This window comes from Trachemys scripta, chromosome 10 (genome assembly GCF_013100865.1).
Source record: "Trachemys scripta elegans isolate TJP31775 chromosome 10, CAS_Tse_1.0, whole genome shotgun sequence".
Taxonomy (NCBI): Eukaryota; Metazoa; Chordata; order Testudines; family Emydidae; genus Trachemys; species Trachemys scripta.
This window is the reverse complement of record NC_048307.1, coordinates 50,841,560-50,852,889: the sequence shown is the minus strand read 5'-3', so window position 1 is coordinate 50,852,889 and position 11,330 is coordinate 50,841,560. Positions and strand designations below refer to the sequence as shown.

General features: G+C 39.5%; 1 protein-coding gene and 1 long non-coding RNA gene across 2 annotated transcripts in view; both read right to left on the bottom strand.

The window, feature by feature from the left end:
- Positions 1-11,091, bottom strand: part of CHRNB4 (cholinergic receptor nicotinic beta 4 subunit) — a 25,105-nt gene extending 14,014 nt beyond the window's left edge. Inside the window, exons 1-2 of the mRNA XM_034784942.1 lie at positions 10,926-11,091; positions 2,162-2,307 (exon numbers count right to left, since the gene is read on the bottom strand). Coding sequence (XP_034640833.1) covers positions 2,162-2,307; positions 10,926-10,980 — 201 coding nt within the window. The 5' untranslated portion in view covers positions 10,981-11,091. The remainder of the gene's footprint in view (positions 1-2,161; positions 2,308-10,925) is intronic.
- On the bottom strand, positions 5,469-9,962 carry LOC117884510. The gene is made up of 3 exons (XR_004647572.1): positions 9,570-9,962; positions 9,390-9,463; positions 5,469-6,040 (listed from the first exon to the last, which is right to left on the bottom strand). It is a non-coding gene; the product is annotated as an uncharacterized LOC117884510 (long non-coding RNA).
- Positions 11,092-11,330: the final 239 nt, after the last annotated feature.

Here is an 11,330-nt window from a genome sequence, read left to right as displayed (position 1 = left end):
ATCTGGACATATTGAGAGATTTCCCTTCCAGAGTGTCCCCATGGTCCTCCCACAAGGAATAAAGGGTGCAGACTCACAGAGTAGGGGGAAGCATGGTCTGCAAACCCCACAGAACCCAGGAGCAACAGGGTAAACAGTAACAGAGGGTCCTGTGGCACCTTTGAGACTAACAGAAGTATTGGGAGCATAAGCTTTCGTGGGTAAGAACCTCACTTCTTCAGTCTTGCATCTGAAGAAGTGAGGTTCTTACCCACGAAAGCTTATGCTCCCAATACTTCTGTTAGTCTCAAAGGTGCCACAGGACCCTCTGTTACTGTTTACCCTGTTGCTCCTGGGTTCTGTGGGGTTTGCAGACCATGCTTCCCCCTACTCTGTGAGTCTGCACCCTTTATTCCTTGTGGGAGGACCATGGGGACACTCTGGAAGGGAAATCTCTCAATATGTCCAGATGGAATCTCCCAGCAGAGGGGAACATCGGACCTACAATCCCTTTGTTTATATTACAATATCTGTTGGGTAAGGAATTCCGTATATTCAAGCGCATCCATTCATGCAGCTTCCTGTCACTTCCATCGGTGTCTTTCTCCTTCCTCTCTTATATCAAAATTAGAAATATATGTCACTTTCCAACTTCAGAGTACTTTATAATTAATCACTAGTTCATCATTACAAAAATCATGGCAGGTCACTCCTATCCCATTTTACAGCTCGGGAGACTGTGGCAGAGTTCAAGACATCATCCCTATTTATGGGCCAGATGCTCTTCCCACTGCAGTCAATAACAAAACCTCCATTGCCTTTATTGGTACAGCATCCCGCCCTAGAATAGCTCTTAGGCATTGTGTACAAACCCCACCTGGGCAACAAGGGGTTAAGGTCCTACATTGGACCTAGACAGCCCTACCCTGCCATACCTCTAGGATATGCTCCAACTGGAGGAAGAGTTAAAAGGCTGGGGATCAGCTAATTTGGGGCAGACCAAGGAAGAGAGCAGACTCTCCAGCAGAGAGCAGAAGGAAGGCAGAAATTTCTCCCTAAGACAGCTGCCCAAAGGTCCCTCCTTGAGGGAAGGGAGGACCTGCCACAGAGACAGCCTGAGAGGGAAGCACTCTCCCCCTCATATGAGCTCTGGACTTTGGTAATTCCCTTAGTTTTTTTGTTTGGGCTACCCCAGCAGGGAAACTAAAGCCCCTTGGACTGAGCTGGCCCAGGAGGGTGGGCCATACCATGGGAGAAGGCAGTTACCACCTGAGAAAGGGAGATACCATGCTGCATGCCACCACCAGAAGGTGCTTTGTGGTGAACTGGCAGCCTTCATGCCGCCTTAGCCCAGACGGTGACTTGGGACAATCGCGGGGGGATGGGGAGGCGGGGAGACAGGAAGTGGCCCAGGGAGAGCAGCCTCTGCTGTCAGATCACTGATAGCCCTCAAAGGGCCTTAGGTCAGAGCCCAGTGAAGTCGAGGGCCCGGGCTCCCCTACAAACAACCCCTCTGCAGGTCATGGGCCTTAGCCTTGACCACTAGGTGATACTACCTGACCAACCAACCCCTGAGTGAGGACCATTATAGGCACATATTTAATTTTAAGAATGTGTTTGAACTATTAAGTTAATAAGACTAAAGCTAATGCAAAAGTTAAGCATATAGCTAACTGCTGTCCTAAATAGGGATTGGGTAAGTCCTTTCCTAAGTGATTTGGTCTAGACCCCACAGAGATTCAGAGCTCTTGGACAGGAGTTCCTGGCCCTCACTTCTGTGCTCAGACCATACCACATTTTTTCACTGTACACAGCAAAAGATAATTTATCATTATACACATTATGGAGAAGATCCTCATCTGATGTAAATTGGTGTAGCTCTATTGAAGTTGATGGAACTATGCCAGATTGTGTCAGCTAAGGCTCTGGCTCTGTATTTTTCAGTATTTTATAGTTTAGGAATAAATAGATCTCCTTTTGCTCGAATAAAGGTTATACTTATACATTCTGAATATTGCCTGAGGGACAAATAGATAATAAAATATATGTATCTGCCCATATCACTTACGATTATAGAAACCATATAACAACAGAGAGAGTCTGTCACCTACGGAGTGAGCTACCTCTTCAAAGTTCTGTACAAATAGTAATGAATGAAAAGGCACATTTTATTCAAACTTACCACACTGATTAGCTGTGCCAGGGAAACCTGCAATTCTATAGATACCAACTGCGAGGAGTTGACAGCAGGGCGAATTAACTTATTATACCTGGCAGGGCTCAGTAGGTGGTTCATTAGCTTCTCCTCAGCATCTGCCGCGTCGCTTCCTGTAAAACAGCACAGAACAAGATCCCAGAATGAAGAAGAGATTACATTATGAAGCGAGCATTGCAGCACAGAATCCTCATTCAAATTAAATAAGAAAAGCTCTAGATTTTTGAAAGACTCTAATTGAATGTGAAACAGAAAGATCTGGGTTTATTATGAAAGCCCTTTGGGACAAATTCTGGTCTACTGAAGTCAGCTTTGTTGGACAAGGCATAAATCAAGGCAGAATTTACTCCTTTGCTTTTCATGTTAAAACTGGAAACTGTTTCTTCATCACTGCAGCACGAAACCAATAGGTACTCTCTGTGGTATGGTGTGAAATAGAAATTGGAAGTCCTTTTTCATATTTTAGGAAGAGATTTTTGAAGACACAGAAGACAGATCTCCAATCCCATTTGTGACTTGAAAATCTCCCCTTTGACTGTCCTCGCAGATGAAGGGGAGGAATCCCAGGCACATGTATGGTAGGAAAAGAGAGTGCTATGTATAGGGAAGAGTCTGGAGATAAACTGTAGAAAGGTTTTCAAATGATTAAAGAGCACTATATATTTCTGGTTCTAGACTATTTTGCTGAAGTATAGCAGAACCAAAAGCACTATCCTAGACTTGGGCCTTTGGACACTTGGAAACAAAAACTGAGCTATGGAGTAGCCATAATATTAACACTTTAAAATTCTACGTGACCAGTTATTTAAGTGACTGTAAAATATAACATCCTAGGGATTCCAGGTTATCAAGCAACCCAGAACATTTTCTATTAGTTGATGTAGTCTATGGCACAACTCCAGAGATAATGAAATCTATTATTAGGCTCTTGCATATGTTCTCCCAGCTCCCAGTGTTGTCCTCTGCAAACTACTGTTGACAACATAATAGATTAAGAGGCAAATTCTGCTTTTAGTTACACAAGTGTAAATCTGGAGAAATTCCATTGACTTCAGTGGTATAATTCTGAGCAGAATTTGGACCTAAAAGATCAACATTGTTGCTGTTATAGACCCAGCAGCTTCCCATAGGGATACACATCCTCTACAGGAAGCAGGCAATTTATATAAGGGCTAGATTCTTTTCCTAGTTACAGAGTAACTCTGTTGAACTGGTGTGACTCCACTGACTGATGTAAATGGAGTTACTTTCTAATTTATACTGGTGTGAATGAGAAGACATTCTGGTCCAGGGGATAGAAATATCAGTAATGTAAATATCTTCTCCCCTTCCAAATAAGCAAGTAACTCTATCCCCAAAAAAATTTGGGGAGAGGGGGAGATAATCTGACCCTGAGTAATATTTCTCCCATTTACACGCTCTTCACCCCCATTTCCAATATTCCTAAAAACATTGTCATTGCAAAGCAGTTATGTGCAGTAAAAACCATTAAGCATTACAAATATTTCACATTTATAATACATTAGGGTAGCATGTTCAATACACAGTAGTATGTCAGTAAAACCCAAATAGGACCAGACATCAGAAAGCTTGTATCCAATAATCTTCTAAGTGGTTGAGTTGCTTATATCTGAAGAGTTGCTTAATTTGACCTAGAATTGGGCTAAAATCTCTTGAGAACAGGCTTTCTCTTGAGAATCCTGGTATGTTTGGATTATACCGAGGTTAGAAATGCTACAAGAAGAGCCTTTCAGCATTTCTGCTTCTGATTTAAATGAGGAAAATGTAGGATATAGTCAACCAAACACTTTCACATCTAAGAGCAGGATCTATTAAAGCTTTCAGGAGAGGTTGAGGTGAATATTAGCGTTGCTCATTCCCTTAAGAACCAGCATCTAACAAGGCATTGATGGCGTAGCAAATTTACACAATGCATGACAGAAATGTATGCCATCTCTCTCTGCAAATATGTCCCTGGCGCACATTCACTAGCTTAACCTCACACCTTTAATTAGTTTACTGATGTTTCCATGGGAGAAGATGTGATATAGAACAAGCAGTGATCAGTGCCTGTGTTTGAAAAGATGAAGCTAAGCAAAACGCAAAGTATTCGCTTTGCATATTTTCCACTGTGAAAAGAGAGAGATTTGTGAAATTTTACAAAAGCAAAAACTGCAGAAATGTCAACATCCTATGCTCACAACATTCTTTTTGCCAGTTAAAAAAAAATTATTCAGATCCAACCTGATTAGCATTGACCCAAAGAGGAAAAAATCTCTGGTAAGCCATTAGTCTTCTAGGGCAGTGTTTTTTCCATGCCTCAGATCCTACTTTGCCAGTCTGGTGGGTCACTCACACCCAAATGGGGTTGGTAGAGTGGTGTATGATGTCTTTTCAGCCAGCAGACTGCCTAAGATGGCATTGCAGTCTCAAACATTGGAATTCCCAACAGTCAATGGTGTTGACAGCAACGAGGTGTTTCATACAGGTACTACATTTTTCACTCTCTGAAAATCCAGTGAAAAGTTGGTGTCTTCATCAAGTAGGATTTTTTTTCCACAGAGCCCTAAGAAAAAGAAATTATACCTCCTTTGGTGATTTGTGTAGCCTCTGGTGATTTAAAGGTGTAATAGCTATAAAAAGACAAGATGCCAAATTATCTTCATATTTATGTTGTTGCTACCACATTGAGGATGTACCATTGTAAGTGAGAGGACAGTTTGGCTCATGGGACATGTGGGTATGTAAGTTAGGGCTCACATATGGGCCATGGATTTGACATAGTAGTCACTACAATCTGGTGATGGGGCGTTCAAGAGCCAACTTGAGTATCCCATATGCAGCGTGTTAACAATGTAGACAATTTATTAATCTTTATATTGGGCTCACAGTATGCCTGAACTAGGAATTCCATATAAGAACACTTTTGAACATGTCCATTTGGTTAGGGGAACCAGCTTAGACCTGAATTCAAGGCAGATGCAATATACTGCATAGGATCTTCAAGATCACTGAAAAAAAGTGGAGATTTCCCCTACCCTTTAGAAAAAGCTCTGCTTGTCATTTAACATCTTGCTTACTTTATGAACTAGAAGTGCCGCTTTGAGATGATGTCTGTTGCAATGACCACTCAGTGTGTGTTCTGTAGCTCTCCAGCTCTGAAAATACTGTCATAACAAGAGACAACCATATGATCAGTTACCAAATGTGATCAAAATAATTCAGACTGAATTGCTCAGGTCAAGAACTTCTAGACAAGTAGCAGCCAGGTGGGAAAAGATTTTTATTTACTGTTGAGTTATTACTCTGTATGTCATGGTATCCATTTCTACAGAAATGTATAGGATAAGAGTAACAGTCATTCAAAATGTTTCACAAGACCTCATTATCTAATGCAGATGGTAAAAAGCTGAGTTAGCAGTTCATTCCTGTGTCTGTCTCTTTAGTCTCAGTCACAGCAGCAACAGTAACAAATGCAAGCCCTATACTATTTCACCAAAATGGAAAATTGAAAACATACATCAAAATCGTTAGCATGCTGCCCTTTCATCCGTTACTCCAGTGCATGCTGGGACAGCTTCAAATGGGTACGGAAAAGGTGTGACTTGTTCTCATCCAGAAGAGCCTTGATGTTCCACTGCTGTTCTTAAGGAACTCAGATTATAACATGCAATAGTAAAGCCGTTTTTTCTTGTTCATTACTATTAATGAACTATTACATATAACATCACCTCTTTGGCAACAAACCACAATTCTCTCCTTTCTTCTTGTGGAAGTGATGGGCCGCTCCCACTGGTGTTTCTCTTCCCTAGGGCTGAGTTACATATTCTGGCAATTGACTGCTTTCTGGGTAGACACAGAATAATAAAGTTAATGAAGAAGATGATGATGATCATACCTAGCCTTTCTACAGCACGTTTCAGTTGAGTGAAACTCCCATTGATTTCAGTGAGAACTGCACTGAAATGACACACTCAAGGTCAAAGAGTGAGTCAGTAACAGAACAAAAGCCAACATACTATCTGGAATTAGGCACATGATCCTTGACATCCTTCCACCCACTCTTACCCATGTCACCTCTAACCCCTAGCTCATGCTCCAGCTTGGGAATGGTACAGAAAAGTATCATTTTCTTCTTTTGAATGTCAAAAAGTTTGTTCAGTTTGCCTCCTTTCCTCATTATTAATAGCTGCCTGTTCCTAGCTGCTGATATTCACAAAGCCCTGCAGTGAAAAATTCCACCAAGTTTATTGTACTGTGATTAATTTCACAGCTGGGATGCTTTTAGGGTAATTTTTCTGTTATGCAAATGTTGTGTTTGGTGTTTTTTTCTAATATGTTATGGACATGAAAGGCCAGGTTGTGCCCTTCAGTAAGGCCCCTGATCTTCTCTGACACTACAACAGAGCTGTAAAGCTGCACTAAACTGGCACCTGAAATTTCTCTGAAATAGAAGAGTCCTCAGCTAGTTTAACTGCCTTTGCATCTGCCCCCCCAGACTGTCAGCTGGTGTATGGGGTGGGCTCAGAATATGTGGCTAGAGTGCCGATTCTCCAGTGATCCCCAGCCAGTGTAATTTAGACTGCTCTAAGCTACCCCAGGGCCAGACTGGTCCCTAGCTGCCCCAGCAATTGGTAAGCACAATGGCTTTAAGCCACCTTGCTCCCTTTCCTCATTCTCTGCTCTGGAGCTGCTGAGGATCTAACCCAAAGAATATAGCATTCTCTACTACCTTATGCCTAGAATTGCCACTCAGTGAGGTTTTGTAATGAGACAGAAAACCAACTTGTGTTACTACAAGTTCAGAAAGGGAAGCTCTTTCAGTGACACCATTCAGATTTTTCCATCCTGAGACTCATTTGAGAGTCACAAAGCACTTAGCTAGCTTTTCTTTTTTTATATTCTATGAAGTTGGTGAAAATCAGTTCAAATACATCGGTGGGATTTAAGTGCATATTTAAACTAAGCATGCATTTGAGTGTTTTGCTGAATCAGCATCTCAATCCTGACCTACAGCACCCTTGCTGCCTCTGTCCAGGGCCTCTCTTAATCAAAGACTGTCAATTGTGTGGTGGATACATGGTAGGAGAAGACTGCCACATTTATTTTAAACAGTCATGGCTTGAATCCAGGGCTCTGTTCCTGAAATACACTAACCTACCGATGCTAACGTATATTGGCATCAGCCATAAAGACTGTTGGCTTTTGGTCCATCAGAAGCAGCAGGGCAGTGTGGATAGATTATAATGAGGCTGTTCTATTTCCTATGAATCCAAGCAACTCTAATATGTTACAGTGGAGGCTGTCTCTTTGTGCCAGATGACCTTCTCCCATTGACATCAGTGGTGCAGGATTGCACCAGAATACTGTACAAAGTGGATGTTTTATGTTGCAACTTTTTGTTATTTCCTCATATGCTCCAGAAAGAGAATTGTAATGTCCACATTTGAAATCACTATTCAGATATAACACTCTTGATCACTTCCTTCTCACAAGCCTTTCTGTGAGCATTGATTTTAGACAATCTTCAGTTAGAATATCTTGAAACCTGTGTTTTCTTTCTCCCATGTGAGGGATCTATTTTATAATGGTTCTTATGTGATGAACCACCAGAAAAAATAAGTAACTGTAGCTCTGCACATCAGAACAGACTCCACAAAAATGTTCCAAACTATTTGAAAAGTTTTTCACACCAATGCTTCTGGGTGGCTGTTTTTGTTCTGTTTTCAGTCAAAAACCATATGAGTACCATATGAGATTTTAATAGCATATTCATACTATGAAATGTATGTGGCATTTCTAAATCCAAATCTGCCTCATCAAAGGCCTAACATAATAGAATTGTGCTGATCCATGCTGAACTCTGGGCTTGCTTTCTTTTCTTTTCTATTATATCTTCTCGCTAATGTAGAGTAAAAATATCTATATAGTGAAGAAACTGAGAAATACTACAGACCCAGTGATTAATTTTAATTGTGTGTTTATTAGAGGTGATGTCTTGAGGTGGTTGAAAAGAGTATCTCTGTTTAAACACAAAGATAATGTTTTAAAATCAGTGAGGTAACTTCGATGTATAAATAGTCTTAGCAACAAACCCAGTGCTCTAGCTTCTTTGCATAAGAAAGACAGATAGAAATGGAGTGCAGTTTGGTATGAATTAAATGGAGCTGAGTGACCTCTGCTAACAGATTTCAGTGCTTATATCTTTGTTAATTCACGATATTAGGGTTTACACCCGTCTGAGATTATTCTAGCAAATGAGTTTACTCCCTGCAATATCTGCTTGAATGGCCAATGGTAAATGAATACTGCAGAATATTTGCAGAAGGTGAATTTTGAATTTGTGTTCATGAGTATTCTCCATTGGAAATCTGATTCTAAACCTCATCTGCTTCCAAGTAGGAAATCAAAACATCCCATGGGACTTGAGTCCAATCAGAACAGCTCATATTTGGAATATCAAATATTTGCAATGAATTGTTCACAAATAAGTTACAGGCTAAGAATTATTTTGAGAAATTCTTATGCAAATATTTTCAAATAATGAGTACGTTTAAGAAACTATCCTTGCTCCTGGGCAAGTCACAAGCAAGTAATGAGAAGGAACTTTTTGAATAAATGATTCTTATGAATTATCCGTTCACGTCTAGCTTTAAATGACAATTCATCATCATTCAGATGCACAGATAGGATGCCACTAGATGTCACCAGTGCATTGACTTAAAGATTTCAGGATCAAACTGTCTGCAAATAGTGTCTAAAAATTATTTTTGTTCCTGAGCTGTTTTTATAATCTACTTTCTGTTTGCCAAACTACATATTAATTAGATGGCGCCTAATGAAAACAAAGTAGCCAAGTGAACAAGGTCCTATATATTTCACAATGTCCATGGCAATGTATTTCAAACCTTGTTTTTTTTAAGTGCTTCTTTCCTTGACAAAATGTTTTCCAAATGGCAGTAACCAACAAAAATGTTGCATTTGAGTAGACAGATGCTTTTGGACAAACAATTGTAACAAGAATAATCAAGTAGCTCTAATTAGGAGGTGGACATATTTTTTTCACATACTGAAAACAGAAATGGAAAAAACAGCTAGGGCCAGATCCTCAGCTGGTGTAAATTGTCATAACAGCAGTGGACACGCAACGGTACAATGAAATAAAACCCAAACTGGTATGTAATTTACAATATACCTTTCAGCTGCAACGTTTTTTCCCACAGCTCATTTGCTACGACAAATTCCTTCCATGATATTTTGTATTTCATACTAAAAGAAACAAAATCATACGTTTTATTAAAGAATCAGTGTAAAGTTTCTCTTTTACACAATCTAGTAATTAATAATGCAAAATTAGATTGAAATAGCTACTCACCACCTTCAACAGCTGGTCACTTTGAGAACATGACAACAAACATGTCAGATCGATTTCCACAGAATGAAGTAAGGAGTAAAGTTGGCAGCTACAGTTGAGTGCCCTGTGAACACCTTCTAAACTGCAAAACTAAACATAAATCACATTTCCTTTGTTTTCCTGACTTTTAAGACCTTTTAACAAATGTTGAGTCGTGTTTAGAAATGGCATGTTGTTCCACGTGTAGAGTAACTTCTTTTGTTTTTCTTGCCTTCCCCCTGCAAAATGACTAAATGGACCATGGTAACTTGCCAGATTCTCTCCTACTGTCAGGGAAGAGAAATAAGAATGTTCCATTGTCTCCTCGTACATTATTTACTGACATTGTTATTACTTCTCAAAATATTCTATGTAAAATTATTTATTTATGTAAAAGCCATTGCTGTTGCAATATGCTGAATTATAGTGTGGTATAGTATTAATGCTGGTTGTTCCAATACAGAGTAGCATCTAATGGAGCCTCATTTTAAAGTTTGTTTTAATTTCCAATAAAAAATTAATGCAAAGCAATAGCAAACATTTACAGGGTTCAAAGCTTGTCTTAATTTCTTTTTTTGTTAAATCTAAACTAGGCCTCTTCAAATATTATGTTTCAAAACAGATTTTTTTTTAAAACTACATTTTATGAATAAAGTAAGAAAATGCTGGGTGCAGAAATAACAAGGATCATAAGGGAAGGTTAGTCATTTGGGAAGCAGACTTTCATATCTACCACCACCACTAAACTAATGCTCTTGCCTGATTTTTGTGTATGTCTGTGTGTTGGCTAAATTCTGTATACAAAAATATGGGTAGGCTATAGTAAATGTTCTTAATATAAGATTGAACGTGTTAACATATATTTACATATACTTAATTGAAACAGTATTTTCAATTAATCAAGTACTTTGGGGAAAAAACTAATCAGAAAGCATAAGGAAATATTTGCCTTGTAATTGTAGAATCAGGTGTGGGATACATTATTTTAAGCCACACTTCTCTCCTTACTATTCGCAGTCACTCTAAACACATCCCCATCACTATCACAGATGATCCAGGCAGCATCTACAGGAATATTCTTCCGTGATCATAGTTTCCTACTGACTTTGGCTTTTATTGAGTTATGTTAAATCCAGGTTCCCATTGCTACATCCTGGTTTCATTAATACCACACAAGATAAAAATAGCACTAAAATATCAGATTTAATGCATCTTTCTAAAGACTGTAAACTATCCCCCTGGAAGTTAGAGACATTTTTAAATCAATAACCCCATTGCTCCCTCCTTTTCCCTGAATGTCACAATTGTTCTACAAACTCTATCCAAAAAGACACTCACCGTTAAAAGAAAAAGAAACCACTACAAAGAGAAAGAACCTGTGTGTATTCCTCATGGCAATAACAAGAGGATGTGAATTACTATTCTTCAGTCGAGACTGCTGAGGATAGGCGCAGCTGTCCGTGTTGCACAGGCATGAGAGATAAAAGCAAACCTGAGCCTTGGAGATATTCAATCGCTGGAAAGAGACAGACAGTAGGACCCAGCAGATCTGATCTGCAAAGTGGAGTTTTCATGAGCATGGGGATCCCTCCCCCTTTGCAGTTGTTTAAAGAACCAGAGCAAGAGTAAAAGCATGTGAAAAGAAGAAACATAATGTGCTAATATGAAATAAGCAAGAGGGGAGTAGAAAAGCCAGTAAATAAACAAGGTCTGTAATATATAAGAGCAAGAATTATGCATTTG